At 37.1% G+C, this 21,940-nt stretch overlaps 1 protein-coding gene across 1 annotated transcript in view; it reads left to right on the top strand.

The window, feature by feature from the left end:
• Positions 1–21,940, top strand: part of RYR2 (ryanodine receptor 2) — a 510,734-nt gene that overhangs the window by 300,894 nt on the left and 187,900 nt on the right. The window contains exons 42-51 of the mRNA XM_024761485.1: positions 3,673–3,787; positions 5,455–5,587; positions 5,798–5,901; positions 7,500–7,502; positions 8,867–9,002; positions 9,549–9,735; positions 11,477–11,582; positions 14,254–14,374; positions 19,673–19,842; positions 21,288–21,508. Of these exons, the coding sequence (XP_024617253.1) occupies positions 3,673–3,787; positions 5,455–5,587; positions 5,798–5,901; positions 7,500–7,502; positions 8,867–9,002; positions 9,549–9,735; positions 11,477–11,582; positions 14,254–14,374; positions 19,673–19,842; positions 21,288–21,508 (1,296 nt within the window). The remainder of the gene's footprint in view (positions 1–3,672; positions 3,788–5,454; positions 5,588–5,797; positions 5,902–7,499; positions 7,503–8,866; positions 9,003–9,548; positions 9,736–11,476; positions 11,583–14,253; positions 14,375–19,672; positions 19,843–21,287; positions 21,509–21,940) is intronic.

Genomic DNA, 21,940 nt, shown 5'->3' with positions numbered 1-21,940 from the left:
ATATATGTATATTCTTTTTCATATTCTTTTCCATTGTGGTTTATTACAGGATATTGAATATAGTTCCCCGTGACATACAATAGAACCTTGTTGTTTATCCATTCTATATATAATAGTTTGTATACACTAGTCTTAAATAGGGTTAACATTTATACCTCATATGTAGTCTAAGGATCCCCAAGCTGAGAACTTAACATATAATTTGGCCCGGAGGTGTGTTTTCTCAATTCAATTCACTGTGAATTCTTGCAGGAAAAACCTACATACTACTAAAGATTAGCCCACAATCAAAACTTGCAAAACACCCAAGGAAACAATCCACCATAGGCAAGGGTCTGCAGATACAATGAAGAGTGGAGTTAGAACACCTCCCACAAGAATTTCAGACTGTAGAATGCCAGAAAGAGAACGTAAAGTTACTGTATTTAAAATGTTTAAAAATAAGAAAGAATAGGGGCTTCCCTGGTGGCGCAGTGGTTGAGAGTCCGCCTGCCGATGCAGGGGACATGGGTTCGTGCCCCGGTTCAGGAAAATCCCACATGCCGTGGAGCGGCTGGGCCCGTGAGCCATGGCCGCTGAGCCTGCGCATCCGGAGCCTGTGCTCCGCAATGGGAGAGGCCACAGTGGTGAGAGGCCCGCGTACTGCAAAAAAAAAAAAAGAAAGAAATAAAATCTCCAAAAATAAGACACACACACAAAAAAGGTCCATGAAAATTTGAAAAATATCCAAATAGAAGTTCTAGAAATGAAAAATATAATAATTGAAATTAAGAGTAGTGATTAATAAAAGTATAGATAAATAAAGCTGAAGAGAATTAATAAATTGAATCATAGATCTGAGGAAATTAGTAATGCAACACTGAAAGAGAAGTTAAGAGACATAGGGGATAGTATAAAGAGGTCCAGCATATGCTGAATAGGAATTATAGAAAAGACAGAATAGATGAGCTATATATAGAATGGGAACTTTGATGAGCTATTGGCTTGATGAAAAATATGAATTCACAGATTCCTAGAGTACAAATCATTCCACGTCTACAGCTGGATAGACTATAGTGAAACAGCATAAAACCAGTGATAAATAGAATATTTTGAAAGCAAATAGGAAAAGCCAGGTACACTTGAAAAGAAACAATATTTAGAATTCTCAGTTGTAAAACTAGAGATCATAACTCAACGAAATATCACAAAGTTCCAACAGAAGATAGCCATCAATTTACAATGTGTTACTCAACTGAGATTTCACCATCATGAGTTTGTGCTTCATGTGGATTTGGATACTGGAGTTTATATTCCATATTCAAGAGTGAGGGCAAAACAAAGATATTTCAGAATGTTTACTTAAAGTCCCTCATTGAAAGGCCTTCTAAAGGCTGTGTATTCTGGAAAAGAAAATGGAATTCAGAAGAATGGGAGGTAATCAATTTCAGAGAGTATATTACTGGTGCATATATGCCTATATCTATGCAATCATTAACAAGCTTGCATGATTTGGGGATAAGAAAATATGAGAGAATTAAAATACCGAGAAAAATAAAAGCTTAAATTAAGCTGTATGATATTCATAAGAGAAAATACCTAAATGTTAGGCTGTAAAAATCTGGAATGTAGAATGTTGAAAAGTGATGTAAAAGACAAATATTTAGCCCCCCCAGCCAAAAAAAGCTAATCTGGTTCTATAAATAACAGATAAAAGAAGAGATAATGATGACTAGTGACATAGGTAAGATAAAACACAAATAATAAAAAGGATTAAAAAAACTCAGCGTTGGCTCTTTGAAAAACAACTCAGGAAATAGAATAACCGATGTTTTCTTTAGCTAGAAAAATAATTCTGAGGGGAAACGAAAGTATGGAAAGACTCAGATTATGTGATATTTATGTACATTTTAAATTCAGAACACGATACTATATATTTCCTGTGGGACTATTAAGTATTTGAAATCATAAAACTGGCAGGTTATATTCCGAAAATCATTATAATGATTGCACACTAAAAAATCAGTGTGCTAATGAGACAAAGAGGGAAAACGGAAAAACCTGAACAACACAAGCTAATGTTCTTTATTTATAATTGTCTGTGCGTAAGCCTTTTTTTTTTGGAATATTAGTAATTAAATCTAACCTGAGGGGGCCTCTCCTGAGAAGTGATCTTAATTAAATGAGAAAGAAAGCCTTCCCGGAAATGTAGAGCACTTTCTTTCTTAAATGACCGTGTAACAAGTAAGATGTACTATTAACGTATAAATCACTCAATAGGGATAAAACTCAAAATGATTATGAAACAAGATAAAATGTTACTTTTTTGTGGTATTAGAAAGATCCTAAAATGACACATTTAATAAGTGACAACCTGCCTACTGGTGGTAGAATTAAAAATCCATTTAATTTACCTGGAACTAAAGGCAAATGAGATTTTTCAATTAGATACCTTCCAAAGTCAGGTCATGCAAAGGGATTTGAATTAACAGGAGAACAGATCTCATGATTACATCTGTGGTTTGAGAGTTGAAGGTTCTCTTGATAATTATGCTGCTCTCTGATGTGAAGGAAAGGATGTCTTTGTTTACCTTATTCATCCTTGCATTAAATAGATCAGACCTGTATTAGCCCTGGACCCCCAAGTCATTTTTCTGAGTTGTACTACCTAAGAACTGTCTTCATTAGCACAGACCTAAACAAAGCTAAATTAAAAGTGAAGAACTAAAAACAAATAAAGAATCACACTATTTCCCTTTCTTGATGTAGCCAGAATAACTAAAAGTTAGCATATGACTAAATGAATAGATGAGTGTCTCAATTAAGATAACGTGATTCAAAGAGAAAGTTGCAGGTTTCTCGTTGATTGTACATTATTTTCTTGCTCTGGCTCCGACAAGAAAGTGTTTTATAGAAAAGATTCTTGCATGATTTGCTATATGTTAAAATAAAAATCAACAGAGCTTTTTATTTGCAAGGACTGCTAAACATTAAGATCTTTAAAAGTACCTTTGCATAAGTATTGTAATAATGTGTAATGCAATAATAATAGTACAAAATATTCTAGGTATCGTCTGCTGCTGTTTCTTTAAATTAAATGTCCCTTTTAATGAGTTGGATTACTGGTACCTGGACTTCATGTGTATTCAGTGTCTCTGGGAGAATATGTATCCTTTAAAAGCATTTCGCCAGAATGGTAACATAAATGTGGCAGGAAATGACACTACTGTTATTAAACATACAAATAATGAATATAGTACTAAAAAAGCATATATGAAAAGCAGAGATGCTTATACAACAATTATTTATATAGAAATTTTCATAAGAACATGGTATAACACTGCTTCATATTTCTATACAAAATAAGGTTGAAGAAAATCAGATTGAATTTAGATATTCATAAAACTAGGAATAAGTGTCGCAAAGTCTGTTTCATATAAATGAATGCTTACCTATTTAGTACATTTCTTATAATTGAGAGGAGTAGACTTGTATGCTATTTTTGGTAGGCTGTCAGTATTTTTGAGGAAGACCCAATTGCGCTTATGAACTTTTACGGCTTGATGATTGCGCTTACTTTTCCATACATGCCAGTAATTATTTCCAGAAGATTTATCATGATCTCAGATACGTTTTTATTTAAATTTTGCTCTGACTTCTGTGTTTCCCTTGTACCTATGTTGTCCTTTCTAGGGATATCATGAATAATAAAGTGTTTTACCAGCACCCTAATCTCATGAGGGCACTTGGGATGCACGAGACAGTGATGGAGGTCATGGTGAATGTCCTTGGAGGTGGGGAGTCCAAGGTAAAGGAAACCCTTTGATTCTTGGGATGCCATTTATTGTAACCTCCTAGAATATGTACATGGCATATTCTTAATGAGAACTTCTATAAATTCTATTAGGACTGTTTTTTAAAGAACACTTTTTGAAAAAAATTGAACAAAACTGTACAGACTGAGAGTTGGATATGCTTCTACAGTCATCCCCCAGTATCCACAAGGGATTGGTTGCAGGACCTTCCTGCAGATACCAAAATCCACAGATGCTCGAGTCCCTTAGGTAAAATGGTGTAGTATTCGTGTATAACTGAATGCACATCCTCTCATATACTTTAAATCATTTCTAGATCATTTATAATACCTCATACAATGTAAATGCTATGTAAATAGATGCTGTCATGTAGCAAATCCAAGTTTTGCTTTTTAGAACTTTCGGCATTTTTTGCGTTTTGGTTGAATCTGCAGACGTAGAACCTACAAATATAGAGGTCTGACTGTAGTTTTTTCTTTGATATTGATAACAATTTTTTTTATGCCATGTAATTTGCTATCTCCTAGATTATCCTCACTTAGGGGATATTTAGAAACCATAAAAGTTAATACTATGCTAATTTTGTAAGAGTTTGAATTATAAATCCATTTCCATCACATTAGAAGTCCATAACGCAAGCATGCTCTTCAGACCCACCCATTCCCTTGATTCAGACAACAGTTGGTTCCACTAAATTCCTGATCCAGACCAAGATTTGAAGATGATGCTCTATAGCATTTGTTGTAAGACACTAAGGTGCATTTTTAAATGATTAAAATTTAAAACCAAACAAATAGAATAATATAATATATAACTCCATATAAGGCAGTACAATTTCATGACCTCTGATTTGCAAAATGTTTCAGGTTTTTTTTGAAATTTTAAAATGTATTTTTCAAAATATAGACGTGAGTCCGTATTTCTCATGTTCCGACTACCAGTTAGACAGACCTATAAAGATATTTATAAAATACTCTGTTTAAGAAAGACTTGGAGTCTTTAGGGATCATCTGTGGCATACTAGAATAAGAGCTAGGTCTCAGGGGAGATGTGTTTGCTGGGGCCCAGCAGGCAGACCTTCCAGAAAGGGTGTTCATCATAGGAGATGAGTCATGTGCCAGTCAGGGAAGATGTGAGTTCCCGGAATTTTAATAATAATACAACAGCGACACTGATGTTAAGAACATCCTATTATGTGGTTCCAAATATTAAACTGGGTATTTTTCACAATACGTCTCATTGAACTCTCCCTCCTTTGCCTCAAGTAAATATTATCACCCATCTTATTACAATTTTACAGAAGAGAATCAGTGAGATTGCATAATTCCCCAAGGAAGCACAGCTAATAATGTGAATCAGGAATCACAGCTGAGCCTGCCTGGCTCGTAAGCCAGGCCCATGCCACCTTTAGGTTTAGGGCTGTAGATTAATTCCAGATCAAACCATTGATGGCAGTGAGGCTTCAAATTAGTGCCAGGCTTGATTTTTGGTGGCTCTAGGACTAGATGAGTCCAAGTCTGGACATAAGAAGGTCTTCTGTACCTGAGGCTTGGCAGACGTGGGCACACACGGATGGGCAATCTGATTGAGACCTCAACTTCAGAACTCAGTTTTATAAAGATCCTTTGCTTTCCCAGCTAACTAAATGCTCTTTATGTAGGAAATCACTTTTCCCAAGATGGTGGCCAACTGTTGCCGTTTTCTCTGTTACTTCTGTCGTATAAGTAGGCAGAATCAGAAAGCAATGTTCGATCATCTCAGTTATTTACTGGAAAACAGCAGTGTTGGTCTTGGTAAGTAAATTATGACTTTCATTTAATCTCTTAAGATGAAAGGGATTTACATATTGGATTTTAAAATTAAACTTCAATGTAAATTAAGTTGGATTAGTGCGATACGTATTGCATTTAGAAATTCAATTCTAAGTGAAAGTTGTTTTTTTACATGGAATTCATAGTTGCAGCGCAGTTCAGGTTTTGTTTCATCTTTGTTTCAATTAACAGCCTCACCAGCTATGAGAGGTTCAACGCCACTGGACGTGGCAGCAGCCTCGGTGATGGATAATAATGAACTAGCCTTAGCTTTGCGGGAGCCAGATCTGGAAAAGGTAAACAGCATCCCTGCCCCGTGTGTCTGTGTGAATTACCCTTGTTCATAGCGGTTTCTCAAGATATTTAAATGTAATTATACTATAGTTATAATTATTATAATTATAATATACTATGTATTATAAATATGTTACACTTATATGTAATATTATAAAGAACAAGCAGTTTGAGGTAAGGTATTTTCTCTGATCACGTGCATTTTTCTTTGGAAAGAGAATCAACTTACTCTATATTCTTTTGCGCTTTTGTCCTTTCCCGGTAATCTGCTGTCACTTTTGCTTTAATCATACAGTTTAGATTTCTTGAAAGAAATTGCTTTGACATCTTATATATACAATTTCTATCACAGAAGTTTGCATATTACAGTGCAAGGTATCATCGATATACTGAAGGCCATGCACTCTAAGCACATTAGGCCACATACATGTTTATCAAAATACGGATAAAGTTCCCACATGTTTTAATTGCAGTTGCATTCTAAGTGGTCTTCCTGATCCCTCCCTTGCAGCCAGAGTGAGTCTCTTGAAAGGATCATATTATTCCTCCGCCCAGGACTCTCGAAAGACTTCCTATCTCACTTTGAGCATACACTTAGAGGCATTGCAATAGCTCCATCCAATCAGTCTTAGTTCATTTCCGGCAATTCTCCGGGTCTCTCTTTTTGCTCCAGCCACGCTGGACCCCTTGCTGTCACTGGAACTTGCTAGGTGTGCTCCTGCCCTAGGGCCTTTGCCCTTGCTGTTCCCTCCGTCTGCAATATTCTTCTGCCAGACGTCCTCATGGCTCTTTTCCAGACATCCTTTCAGTCATTGCTCCAAAGTCACCTTCTTTTCAGTTCTTCCATGTCCGCCCTATAGTTTAAATATTTATGGTTTAAAATTACATTTTAATATAAATACATTTTACTAAAAGCTGTATATTTATGTATTTATCAAAATCTACTCCTTACCGTCATGTAAGGCCAGTGAGTACAGGGCATTTATTTCTCGGCTGCTCATTGCTTTTTCCCAGTCTTAGCATTGGCACTGGGTAGATGCTCAACGCATAGCTGTTGAAAGCATGAAAAAGTGAACTCTTCCCCAAATCCTCTGACATGACAGTCAAGTGTCATGAAGCTTTGCATCTCTAAATAACCTCTGAAGAATTTTCTCCCATATATAATTTGAAATGTTTTAATCTACACACTGATAAAATAGCTAGTATTTTTAAAAAGTAGACAATGCTGAACACTGAGTAGGCTTTGGAGCAACTGGAACGCTCATCTACTGCTGTTGGGATGAAAAATGGTTAAGTCAGTTGGAAAGCAGTTTGGCTCTTTTTTTTTTTTTTTTTTTTTTTTGCGGTACACGGGCCTCTCACTGTTGTGGCCTCTCCCGTTTGCGGAGCACAGGCTCCGGACGCGCAGGCTCAGCGGCCATGGCTCACGGGCCCAGCCGCGCCGCGGCATGTGGGATCCTCCCGGACCGGGGCACGAACCCGCATCCCCCGCATCGGCAGGCGGACTCTCAACCACTGCGCCACCAGGGAAGCCCCGGCACTATTTTTAATAAGTTAAATATACCTAACATAAAAATGCCCCTAGCCTTTCCACTCCTAGGTAGTTATTCAATAGTGATACAAATATATGTCCACATAGAGATGTGTACATGGATGTTGATAATGGCTTTATTCATCTGAGCCCCAAATTGGAGACAGCTCACCAGACAACTGGTGAATGGATAAACAACGCTGGGGTATTTCCATAAGTAGTGAGATGCCATGATTAGGCTATAAAAAGGAATGAGGGACTGACATGTACTCCAGCATGAATGAATCTCAAAATCGTTATTCTGACTGAAATAAGCCAGGCTGAGAAATACCCATAATGGATGACTGCATGTAACAGTGTCCTAGAACATGTAAGCTAGTTTGTAGTGGCAGAAAGCAGGTTGTCAGGACCAAGGTTTGTAGGGACGGATGGTCTGCAAAAGACATGGGGACCCGAGGAGCCATGGAAAATGCTCTACATCTTGGTTGTGGGTTCTTACAGATGGATAAATCTCTCAAAGATCATTGAATTTATACTTTAAATAGATGAATTTATTATACATAAATTATACCTCAATAAGGATGATGTAAAATATTTTTAGCTTTATTATTTATTTATTTTTAAGCCTGGCTTAGCTTGTGACTGAGCTGGGTATAGCTTATTTTGTTTGATAAGTTGCTCCTCCAACCATCTGCTACCATTTATAGTGACTTCTTTTGGGATTCCTTTTTTTTTAGGGATTTCCTTTAAAACTGGTTCTGTTATGAAATCTTATATAGATACATATATTTTAAAAGGCCAAGCTAAGCAGAAATTTTAATGTGTTAAGTTTAACAAAGCAGAAAGGTTGGTAGTATTATCCCAAACTTAATAGACAGTGAAACCGTGGTTCAAGATGATACACTAAGTTCTAATGTAGGTCAGATTTGAACCCAACGATATTTGACCCTGAGCTTAGTTTTCTCCACTTCTCTGGGTGTCCTCTCACACACACCCCTTCCCCCATTACACTGATATTTTATTTTGGAAATAAATTCACTTCTTTAAAATATCATCATATCTCAGATGGATCTTTCACTATCTCAGAATGATTCAAGTTTTACACCGGGCCAGAGGCCATTAGGCATTTTTGAAGTTTATCAAGTATTATGACTCTTGTAGGTAAAAGTCTCAAATGATACGAAATTCAGGAATATTTTTCTTTCATAGAGTTCATTCATAAACATTTTTACTATGATAGCACTTTGTTACAGTTTGTCAACTAAGGTTTTACTAAAGGGGGTTCATATAGACGGTCATGAGATTAAAAAGAACTTGCAAAAATGCATTCATTTTAAACTATCCCTTGATAATAACATTTACCATGTCTAGTGCAAGTTTCTAATGAGTATCTCACCCAAGGGATAACGTTTTTGTTTATCATCTTGTTTTTGCAGGTAGTGCGATATTTGGCTGGTTGTGGACTGCAAAGTTGTCAGATGCTGGTGTCGAAGGGTTATCCAGACATTGGGTGGAATCCAGTTGAAGGAGAGAGATATCTTGACTTTCTCAGATTTGCTGTCTTCTGTAATGGTAGGATGAATCGCTTAGGGTCTTTTATGGTCATTATTAAGACTGCAAAAAAAATAGATGTATAAAATAATGAGGCATCGCAGCATTTTCATGAAGGAAGTAGATAGTAGTAAAGAAATTGAATATCTTATAATCAGTAGGCTTTTTCACAGTAATAATTTATTTTGTAATATTTATTTTGATCATGATGCTGGGCTTTCATTATTAAATAAAAATTTTTAGGCACTTACATTCTTGCTGTTTTTATAATTAGACTCTAATAATAGCTAGGATCAAGACTTCACTTCCTATAACAAATTAACAAAAATGAATAGTTTATACCTCCATCATGCTTTTCTTTACTTGGAAAATTTTAAGGGCAAGAAAGGAAATTTACTGAGTCTTATGGACGGAACACTAGTAATTTGGATTCAACTTTGGCTCTATTACTACCTTATTAGGTTTTAGTTATTTTTCTTTAAATATAAACAGATTAGTATAACATTGTTTGCTCAGAACTTCCATGTAGTCAACGTTTGCTTACTCCTGTTCCCCATTTGATCTTAGGGGAAAGCGTGGAGGAGAATGCAAATGTCGTGGTGAGATTGCTCATCCGGAGGCCTGAGTGTTTCGGTCCTGCCTTGAGGGGGGAAGGTGGGAATGGTCTGCTCGCAGCCATGGAAGAAGCCATAAAAATAGCTGAGGATCCTTCTCGAGATGGTCCCTCACCAACTAGTGGATCCAGCAAAACCCCGTAGGTCGAATATACACACTCTTAAGATTAAATGATACCACTTGACTTTTAATTTTAGAAAATATAATTTGTGTTCTCTTAATTGCAGTATAATTCTCTGGTACTCCGGATTTCTTCCCTTGAAAATGAAATGTGTTTTGAGAGAAGGGATGGAATTTGCTGCTGGAATAGGGTGAATGAACAAAGAGGGACCTCAGGAAGATTGTATGGATTTAGTCGAAAAAAACTTAGGTTGTAGGAGGAGATGTATTTTGTGAATTTTCTCAGGGCTCTAGGGAGCAGTGAGTTCTTACAAATGATGGCAGGTGAGCCTTTGAAATTAGAATAGAGTTTACTGGGAGGCTAGCTGGAACGAGTTTTCATGACAATAGTAAGAGAAAGAGACCTTTAGCAAGAGGATGGGGACTTAACTAATCTGGTGTGTTGGCAGAGAAAAGGGGATGTTGTCACCTTGAGGAGTAAAATGCTTTATTAAGGTCTTGGTGACCGGGGAGGCAGCGACTACCTTACATTTCTCCATAGTCTTTGTTGTTAATACTTGATTCCAGCAATAAATTCATCCAGGCGTGTTGCTTCCTTTTTTAGCCACATCACGTGGCGTGCAGGATCTAGTTCCATGACCAGGGCTCGAACCCATGTTCTCTGCAGTGGAAGCATGGAGTCTTAACCACTGGACCTCCAGGGAAGTCCCAGCTTCCTATTTTTTTTAATCTGTGGAGCTGAGTGTCCTGCTAGGGGCCCATGCAACCACACTGCTAGCACCACTGGTAAAGATATAACATAGGGCTTATTGGAGGCAGTTTTCCAAGCAAAGAGGTAGTTCTGCAAACCCTGGTTCTCCCACTTAGAGACCTGGCGTAAATATTCCATCGACAGCAAGGCCAGGGTTCCAGGCTGGGAGTGCTCCAAGAGCAAGTTACATATTTATCAGTTAGCTGTTGAGGAACTAGGAATCCCTTAGTTTTTCTAACAAGTAGAAAATATACCAAGAGATTGCTGGTCGAGTACCACCTGAGTAGGTGTGCAGCTGAGGACCTTGGGGACAGCATTGCTTGCGAGGAACAATATTGTCAACAGGCCTTGCTGTTACTCTGCAGACTGCTGAGTCCAGCTGTCGGCCAGGCCACTAAACAAGGAATGACGTGATCTTCCAGGGCCATCCAAATTTGTCTCTCATCAGCGAGATAATGAAATATTGATATTTTTCATGTTGTATTACTTGGGAGTGAGTGGGTGGGGCAGAGCAAAGAGAGAGGTGAGTAAATGAAATCACGTTTATGAAGTATTCTGGGCAAATCACCTTACTGGGTACCTTGTATATGTCATCTTATAGGACAGATCTTTGTCACCCTTTCTCTAAATGTATGCTGTTGACAAAAGTAAACTTACCAAGTTCTACAGTCAGTTATTTTCTGTTAATATCTTGTCTGCCAGTAGAAATGAGCAGAATCCATCAAATTAATAATTCTTCTTTTTTTTCCATTTTGAAGGAATCTTAATATTAAAGTTCCCACAGATGCCTTCTTGGTGGTAGAATCTCAAATCTTGTCTTTAACCCATTTTTATTTTCCTTTTTGAAATGTCAAGCTGTATATTAAACACATATGTGAAAAGTGTCAGAAGAAGCAGAATTATTTACCGTACTGGTCCCTTTCCTCTGAGAAGTATGTAATAAACCTGAAACGTCATTTTATTATCCCGTTTGCTTTTCTTTCTGTTTCTTTTGAAAAATCCACGAAAGTGATACAGAAGAGGAGGAAGATGATACCATCCACATGGGGAATGCCATCATGACATTTTATGCAGCTTTGATTGACCTGTTAGGACGCTGTGCTCCCGAAATGCATGTAAGTGCCGTGGGGTCCAAGAACAAAAATCCTGGCTTATTCCTCTTTGTTAAGACATCCATCACTTGCAAAAACCACAAAAGTATCCAAAACCATCAGTCTTCATGCTCCATTAAAAATAATTGCTGCAGCCTCATTGTTGAACAAGTGTTTGTTTAGTTGGAAATATCTTCTTGGTTACAAAAATTAGTGATGAGATTTCGTTATGAGTCATTAATAGACTAGTCAGTTACTAATATACCTCTAAAACTCATATAAGCCTCCCCACACTTTAAGAAGGAAATAACTTATTTTTCCTATACAGTGTCCTTTCCTGTTTTAGTGCATGCAGAAAGCACCACTCCTAGCAAGGGTTGTTTCCTTGCTATATAATATTTAGTCCTTTTGAAGGAGCTGTTACATGCTGGCCACTGGTTTAAGGGAAAGTGGGGCTAGGAGCAGGTCACGGGAAAGGAAAGAGCTATGTAGACCCTATTGATTAGAGTTTTCATAAACTTTTTGACCAAAAGGTAATTGAAGTTCATGGAACGATACTTACTTTTACTCTGTAATACATTCTGCTATATTCTACTTTATTGTAATCTATTCTGTTTTCTTCCATTATATTAATTTAAAAAATGCTAGCCAGGGTCCATAAAATTAGCTTCATGATCTGTTGATGGGAAACAGCTAGAGTCTGAAGCACATTGACCAGTCCTGGGGAAGAAAGCAAATACACTCTGACTGCTCTGAGCATGAAGCCAAAGTGACTGTTAGTTACAACACATCACCTTTCTCCCTGAATCTATGTCTTTTTTTGTGGGGGGGGGGTAGGGGGAGTGGGGTTTGCTTGTTTGTTTTTGTCTCTTTCTCTCACACCCATAGCTTAAAACTTTCTTGCTTTCTGGATGTAATCTTTTGTTGTGAACAGAGAGGAATCGCAGGATGGAGAAATATTAGAATGTTAGAAAACCTGGAGTTTGATTTTTTGTAACGACTTAACTTGCTATCAGTGAGATTTTCATTATAGTAAATGGGAATAGACTATCAAAAATTAGTGTGCTGGAAGGTCATTGCAGAGAAAAAACTTTATGCCCACAATATTCATTCTTTTCCTGTTAAAGTAGAAAATCAAAGGAACCGTGAGAGAAATTATGCTAATAAATAGAAGATTTTTGTTCTATTATATTAAGGGGAAAAACAACCAAGTGACTTGATAAGGGACTAACCTTGGCACTTCAGAAATGTATTCACCTTCAACAACCATTAATTGAGGACTTCCTAGGTGTCAGAAATTGTGCTTCTGTTTCACACTCTGTGGTGAAGGAACAGATGCGTTCCCTGGCATTGGAAGCTTCCAGTCTGTTGCAGAGATGGGCTGAGATCCTTGACTATGTCAGGTCCACGATCTTCATAGATACATTAGCCAGTGAAGGTCTAAAACACCTGTTAGGATCCATGTTCACCATTTTCCCCAACATTATAAACCCATCCTTGGGAGAAATCAGGGTGGAATATAGGTGGATATACAATGACATTTTTATCACAAAACAAAAAAGGCTAAACCAGCCTAAATATTAGTATATGTTCAGAACCTAAAGATAATAATTTTTCCCTTAGTATTATTGCATATGTTATGGATAGATATTTATATGTAATTTGGGGGGTTAAGCATTCACAGACTTATCAGTCTTAAAATACTTTAATACCCCAGAGAGGATAAAAACTATTATTCTAATGGATATACCTGTTGGCCTAGACTGCAGCATGTGACTCAGTGTGTGCTGAAGTCAATGAAAATTGTGTGGCAAGTAAGTATCTGTCTGTAAGCCTGAAACAGCACTTTCTGAGAGAGTTTCAATTTTATTATTTATTTTTAATTAAAAAAAAATTTTAATTAAAGTATAATTGATTTACAATATTATATTAGTTTCAGGCGTACAACATAGTAATTCAGTATTGTCATAGGTTATACTCTATTTAAAGTTATTATAAAATATTGGCCGTATTCCCTGTGCTGTACAATATAACCTTGTATCTTATTTATTTATACATAATAGCTTATATCTCTTCATTCCCTACCCCTGTCTTGCCCCTCCCCCCTTCCCTCTCCCCACTGGTATCCACTAGTTTGTTTTGTGTAACTGTGGGTCTGTTTCTGTTTGTTATATTTGTTCATTTGTTTTATCTTTTAGATTCCACATATAGTGATCATGTACAGTATTTGTATTTCTCTGTCAGACTTATTTGACTAAGGATAATGCCCTCCAGTTCTACCCATTCTGTTGCAAATGGCAACATTTCATTCTTTTTTATGGCTGAGTAGTATTCTGTTGTGTGTCTATCTATATATCTATATGGATATAGATAGATATAGAAAGATAGACACACACACCACATCTTTATCCATTCTTCTGTTGATGGACACTTAGGGTGCTATATCTAGGCAATTGTGCTATGAACATTTGGGTACATATATGTTTTTGAATTAGTGTTTCTGTTTTCTTTGGATATATACCCAGGAGTGGAATTGCTGAATCACAGAGTGGTTCTATTATTAAAGAGGTCTAAATTTATATAATTAACAGAAAATTATTTTAGACTTGGATTCCCATTCTTCCAGTTTTCTAGATAGAATTAGAACATTGATTTCACAAAGTTATTCTTTGTTCCTTTATTTTTCTGCCTGTAGTTGATTCATGCTGCTAAGGGAGAAGCCATCAGAATCAGGTCTATTTTGAGATCCCTGATTCCACTGGGAGATTTGGTGGGAGTAATCAGCATTGCTTTTCAGATGCCAACGATAGCCAAAGGTAAGGTGAATTTCCATTCTTTGTAATTCAGTAGGACATGGATGGTGTGATGTTTTCAATAAGATCATCAGTACCCACGGTTTCTTTCCCTGCAGCATAGTTACACTACATAAGTTTCTTTTAAAAAATGAACTACATCGGTATTCTTCTAGATTCCACACATATGTGTTAATATACAATATTTGTTTTTCTCTTTCCGACTTCACTCTGTACGACAGACTCTAGATCCATCCACATCTCTACAAATGACCCAATTTCATTCCTTTTTATGGCTGAGTAATATTCCACTGTATATATGTTAACACATATATGTGAAATCTAGAAAAATGATACAGATGAACCAATTTGCAGGGCAGGAATAGAGATGCAGATGTAGAAAACGGATGTGTGAACATAGAGGGATGAATTGGGAGATTAGGATTGACATATATACACTACCATGTGTAAAAAAGATAGCTAGTGGGAACCTGCTGTATAGCACCGGGAGCTCAGCTTGGTGCTCTGTGGTGACCTAGAGTGGTGGGTTGGAGGGGTGGTGTGAGGGAGGTCCAAGAGGGAGGGAATATATGTATACATATAGGTGATTCACTTCATCATACAGCAGAAACTAACACAACATTGTAAAGCAACTATACCCCAATTAAAAAAATATATTTTTTATAAAATATTTTCTACATGCATTGTTTTTAACCAGCTGTTTCCAAAGAGATTTTAAGTCTTCTTCAGGTGACATGTCAGTTTCCAGAAAAGGGAAATAAGCATCTCAACTATTTTATCTAATGTCTCTCCTAGAGTTCTTTGGTCCCCTGTTCTTCTCTTTCTTGACAGCAACACCTTAATTCACTCTTTTTGATAGTTTTCGTGGTCACTTTCTTATAATACTTTTTTTCTAAAACAGTGGTCATAGGTTTTGACTTAGTGATTTAAAAATTGCCAGTGTGTTGAAAGAAGTGCTCTTTTCAAGACTGAGGAGAACATTTTGGAAAGATTTGTTTCTCCTCATTTTAACTCAACGTTTATTGTTCTTTTACAACATGCCATTTTTGGTTTAGAACTGGTTGTGATTAATTTTCCAATGTTAACTCTAAAGCATGTAAAATAAAGTTAACAGACTCTCCATATAAACGCCCAGAAGCTGTGATTCCTTACAGCCCTGCTTGCGTTAGGTTGGGAGGAGATGGGAGGGCCCAGCTCAGGAAGGATGGAGTGAGGAGCTGATGCTTTACTGTGGAGGTGGTGATAGGGCCCCGATTCTCACCCATGCTGAGCCCCTGCACTAGCCCAGACAACAACAGAAATGGCACATGGCCTGGGCCCAAGGCCTAATTCCCTGTTGGTAATTCACTCTCCGCCTCCCATAAAAAATTTTAAGCAGTTACTGAAGGCACCTAAAAGATATGTTAGGTCCCAAATTATACTTTATTCTCCCTTTTTCCAATGGCAGTTTTGCTCTGTTTTCCAGACTTGATTGGATATTGTTACACATATCATTTTTATACAAACTTCTGATTTTAGAACGAAAACACATTTAGATACGAAGTACACGTGATGACCCTTTTCTTTCATGAATTATGCCCAGAGAAGATTAGCTGTCAGTACCTCAAGTCTAGAATGAGGGGACCACTGTGTAATGGCAAGCGGTCTACCCTACTTGCCGGCGGCCGTATTGTTAGGAAGTAAAGTTTCATGTTTGCTAACTTTACGCACCCACATCTTCAGGTGACACAAACAGCCATGGTAACTGAATACCCATTCTAAATTTAGGGAAAGCTGGACCTTAAAAATTGTCCCCTAGCTTTTTGTCTTGCCCATTTTAGGCAGTTTCTTTTTCTTGTGTATAAACAGACTCTCCTCATTTACCTTCTTTTCACCTTACTTCTAACTCGCATTCATTTACTTAATTAAATATCTTGTCTTTCCCCTACGTTCTGAGCCACAAAATTGATACTCTCAGGAAAAAAGATAAGAATAATACCAGTGACACATGGATTGGGGAATAAAAAAATGCTAGCCTTTATGGTTAAAATCAGTAATAACAAAGAACCAGAAACAAGGACTGTAAGAGTGTCCAGATGTCCCTTTCAGAATTGCCCCAAAAGTCTCAATATACCTCCTTTTCTTCCAGTTATCTGTCTTTACTCACCTTTAAGATTTTCCAAGTTAGTTTCTTTCCTGTCCTATTTACTTGAGTTATAGTAATGTTATGACTTTTTTGTAATAAATATGCAGTATATTGTCTACCTTAGGATTTAAAGGATTTTTTATGAACTATCACAGTCACAATGAAAGCTAATATTTAAAACACCATCTACTGGTTATTGTTAAATTGATGCTTTTTTTAATCTTCTTTCTTTTTATGGAGAATGTAGACAGAAACTTGTATGTTTTTATTTTGCTGTGGTATGCATTAAATCAACTTTTAAAACTTAAACCATCAATATTTCTTCTTAGGTTTCGATGACAGGTCAGTTGGTTCTTTAAGCATCACCAGCTATTGCTGATAATTCCTATTATATGTTCTGTATTTAGTATGTGAAGTTTGTCTCTAAACATTAGTACCCTGCCCCTCAGTATTAGCTAAGGCCTTTCTCATACATTTTTTTCCTAGGCCATGAGTTTTATTTTTAATTTTTATTTTATGTTGGAGTATAGTTGATTTACAATGTTGTGTTAGTTTCAGGTGTACAGCAAAGTGAATCAGTTATCCATATACATATAGCTATTCTTTTTGAGATTCTTTTTCCATATAGGCCATTACAGAGTATTGAGTAGAGTTCCCTGTGCTATACAGCAGGTCCTTTTTGATTATCTATTTTATATATAATAGTGTGTATATGTCAGTCCCAACCTCCTAATTTATCCCTCCCCCCACCTACCTTTCCCCTTTGGTAACCATAAGTTTGTTTTCTAAGTCTGTGAGTCTGTTTTCTGTTTTGTAAATAAGTTCATTTGTATCATTTTTTAGAATCCACATATAAGCGATATCATATGATATTTGTCTTTGACTTACTTCACTTAGTATGATCATCTCTAGATGCATCCATGTTGCTGCAAATGGCATTATTTCATTCTTTTATGGCTGACTAATATTTCATTGTATATATGTACCACATCTTTATCCATTCCTCTGTTGATGGACATTTAGTTTGCTTCCATGTCTTGGCTATTGTAAATAGTGCTGCAGTGAACACAGGGGTGCATGTATCCTTTCGAATTATGGTTTTCTCTGGATATATGCCCAGGAGGGGGATTGCTGGATCATATGATAGCTCTATTTTTAGTTTTTTAAGGAACCTCTATACTGTTCTCCATAGTGGCTGCACCAATTTACATTCCCACTAACAGTGTAGCAGGGTTCCCTTTTCTCCACACCCTCTCCAGCATTTGTTGTTTCTAGACTTTTTGCTGAGGGTCATTCTGATGGGTCTCATACATTTTTATTATAATTATCCTAGAGCTAGAGGGTATCCCAAAAGGATAATGAAAGAAGGAGGAGTTTAGAAAAATTAAGGGGCAAGTGTCTAATCTCAAAGGTAGCTATTCTTTTCCCGCAGCTCTTGGTCCAGACAGGTTTGGGCAGGTTGTGTGAGGCAGTCATTTTAGGTGGATGAATAATGCAGCCAGCACAGGGTAAAGCCAGTGCAGCTGGCCCACCTTGTGCCAGTTCATTTTCCAGGAGTCTGAGAGGAGGCAGTTCATCAGCTGTACTGTCCCCAGTGTGTCTGAGGAGACGGAGAGCATGAAGCAGCAGCCCATCCATGAGTCTTCATTCCCAGGCAGCTGGAGTTGCAGCATTCCTTAAAATGAATGTCCACCTGAATGAGTGTTTCAAAAACAAATCTTATTTCAAGATCAATGAGTTGCTTATCATTTCCTTAGGCACAGCTTTCTGTTAGAAGAATAGAATCCTATAAATTACCTATAATGTGATTTTTTTAGGAGAATGGAACTGGAGTTTCATGTAGATTTTTAATCAAAAATTAGAGCATGCTGATTTAACGTAAGGATTAAATTACCTCGGGTTGGATTTTTAAATCCATTTTTACTTAGTTTAAATCTAACTTTGCCAATGACTAGACGTGCAATTTTGGACAAGTTATTTAACTTCCCTAAAAGTCGCTTTTTATCTTGTGCTAAAGGAAGATAATAATACCACCTTCATAGTGCACGTGTGAAAATTGTATGAAAGTGTGTCTGGAACATTCCTAACATAATACCTGACAACAGCACAAATGACAAGCATTGTTATTCTTATTATTGTAATTACAGGAAGGAAGGTATTAGGTGTATTAGTTATTATTAATTATAAGGAATGGAAGTGATTTCGTATTAGTCTTCAGTCTAATTTCCTTTAAAACATTGTTATTTGTTCATTTTCATGATTCAAATATCAAATTCATTCATCGACTGTGAATGAAAACAAAAACGTTGTGACTGTATTCTTTCAGGATGGGTATGGTCATGTATCATCTTTCCCTGGGTCCTTCTTTCTCCAACATTGCATCAGTAATAAAGATTCTGTGATAGTATTTGCAGAGTCTTATAGTGTGTGGTCAGCAGCAATGTGGCATAATTATCACACGGTCAAACAGAAAACAAGTTTGTTCTCCAGTATTTTCAATGGGCACATAATTCCCTAATTCTTCATATCAGTGATCTCCTCTATGAATCTACAGAGTTATACTAAGGAATTCACTCCTCTGTATAGGCATCAAGCCTTGACTGTTGATAGAGAAAATAACATGTCTCTCAAATACGTTTTAAATGTTATTAAATGCTATTATGATGAATGAAACATCTTTCATTTGAAAGTCAGACTGGTTCCTAGAGTTTTGTTCATTATCCTGTAATTGTCTAAGCCATAAATATGTAAATGATGTAAATGTACCATGTTTGTCACATAGGGTACATGAACTTTATTAATGTTTTATTAAGTTTTCAAGAGGTTCTTGTATTGAAAAGAATGCAAACCTTGCTTTACATTTTAGCTTTATGATATTTACTCTTAGTTTTACAGTTTGGATTTTGGGTGCCATTTTGTTTCCTTCTCGGTATCTGGCATAGTGCTATGTCCTAATCTTATACACAGTTAACAAATGGATGCCCAATAACATTTAAATGACCATGATTTACACGGCACTGCCATATTGCCTCAGCTAAGTCCCAGCCTTTGCTTGAGGGTAGTAGAGGAACAGAAAACCATTCACCGGATAACTTTATTTAAAACACAAGAAGGCTGGAAAGTAGCCATTTGTAATCTATTTCATTAACAACGATGTGTCACCTTCTCTTTTTTAGATGGGAATGTGGTGGAGCCTGACATGTCTGCGGGGTTTTGCCCAGATCACAAGGCAGCCATGGTTTTGTTCCTTGACAGGGTCTATGGAATTGAGGTTCAAGATTTCCTCCTCCATCTTCTCGAGGTTGGCTTTCTGCCAGATCTGCGGGCTGCTGCTTCTTTAGATACGGTAATGATCTGAACAAACGACTTCTGCAACTTTTTCTTTCATAGATATATTCATTCATTCATTGTCACCAAATGGTTATTGAGTGCCTATTATATTTTTAGGCAAGCATAGGGTAAACAGAAAGCAAAATAGACTATATCCTCAAGGAACTCACTGAATAGTGGAGAAAATGGACAACCTGAAGAGTAAGATAAGAATTCTGATCAGGTGCAATGGAAGACAATAGAAAGTTGATATAACCCTCATTTGCGAGGTCACAGTGGCTCCTGTTCACTTCGAAGTCAACATAAATAATTATGCATCTCAACAAAAGCAGTTAAAGTATTGAGCAGGTTTAGTGGACATTGTTGAGTCATGCCAATCACAGTATCATCCCGATGCCTTCATTTATTAACGTACCTACAGCCTCAAATCTGTCCTGTGAATCCAGTGGCCAGTATTGAGAATCTGCCATTATCAGTGTAAGTGTTCTGCTATTTGAAACATTGTAAAATAAGCTGAAACTCTAAATGTTATTCTAGTAGCTATAATAATACCTTTTTTTATTCTCAATCAAATGAGTCTTCGATATCAGAGGAAATCCGATCTTGAGTTGTCAGTAGTGAAAGCTGTGAGAGGAGAATCACAAAAATGAAACTGAATTTTTTTGTTCTTTTTTGGTTGTGTTTGTGTGAAATTCTGAACCTAAGTAGTATAGTTGATAACATGGTAGGACAATCAGCCTTTAGTTATTGATGCTGGTGGACATGAACAGAAATATAATTAATACTCATATATAGAATTCAGAAAGAATTTATGTATTTGAGATCTACTGTGAGAATAAACTCCTTTCTCTTACCTCTCTAGTAAAGGGAAGCACTCACATTCTTTGATATCATTAGTGTCTTTGTCTTTCATCCATCCTACCCTTGATATTTTATTTTATTAAAAATTTTTAAAATTTATTTATTTTTAGCTGCGTTGGGTCTTCGTTGTGGTGCGTGGGCTTCACATTGTGGTGTCTTCTCTTGTTGCAGAGCACAGGCTGCAGGCTCAGGGGCTTCACTAGTTGTGGTGCACAGGCTTAGTTGCTCTGCAGAATGTGGGATCTTCCCGGACCAGGGCTCGAACCCGTTTTCCCCTGCATTGGCAGGCGTATTCTTAACCACTGCGCCACCAGGGAAGCCCCCAATATTTTATTTTAGAACATAAACCTCTGGGGCTTTTTGAAGAGATAGATATTGCTTCATTCATTTTTGTCTATTTATGAGCAATTGAAAATTGATTGTCTTTAGTGATAAAAAAGCATATGAACCACAGGTAAATCTATAACAGAGGAATCAGTTTCCGTATTATGTACTTTTGTCGTTTTCTAGGTAATGAAAGTACACGTCAACTTGTGGATCCCTTTGAAAATTGTCTCCTGCCCAACACAAATGACTGTCTCCTCTCCAATTCCTTTCTAGGCTGCTTTGAGCGCTACAGACATGGCCCTGGCCCTCAATCGGTACCTTTGCACGGCCGTGTTGCCTTTGTTAACAAGATGTGCTCCTCTTTTTGCTGGCACTGAGCACCATGCTTCCCTCATTGACTCATTACTTCACACCGTGTACAGACTTTCTAAGGGCTGCTCACTTACCAAAGCTCAACGAGATTCCATAGAAGTGTGTTTACTCTCCATTTGTGGGTAAGTGGGCAATGAAGTCTATACCAAGTTTCTTCTTCTTTAAGAAAGAGAATTTAGTCTCTGGCCCTTGACAAATTGTTTTGAACGTTGTCAACAATTTCTGGACCATAAAATTCATTCATTTTATGTGCTGGGGTATGAGTCTTACCAGAGTGCCCTTGCTCCTGATCAAGTTCAGGAGTGTTCCTCCAAGACTCTCTCGGTATCTAGCCATTGGATACAGTGTTGGACCAACGATGCTTTTCTGGATGTTGGCGTGTGAGCTGTCGCCGGCCACGTTAGTGTAATATTAATAGATTCTCCCCTTTTCACTGTGTGATGGTTTTAACTCCTCTTCCAGAAGAGAAGAGAAAACAGAGACTTATTAAAGATAAAAAATATATGTAGTATAATATTAAAGTATGACCTATTGTGACAGTGATGAAGACAGAC

Source organism: Neophocaena asiaeorientalis, unplaced genomic scaffold, assembly GCF_003031525.2.
Source record: "Neophocaena asiaeorientalis asiaeorientalis breed wild unplaced genomic scaffold, Neophocaena_asiaeorientalis_V1.1 scaffold166, whole genome shotgun sequence".
Classification (NCBI taxonomy): Eukaryota; Metazoa; Chordata; class Mammalia; order Artiodactyla; family Phocoenidae; genus Neophocaena; species Neophocaena asiaeorientalis.
The sequence above is the reverse complement of the archived record's forward strand: the minus strand, read 5'-3'. Positions and strand labels throughout refer to the sequence as shown.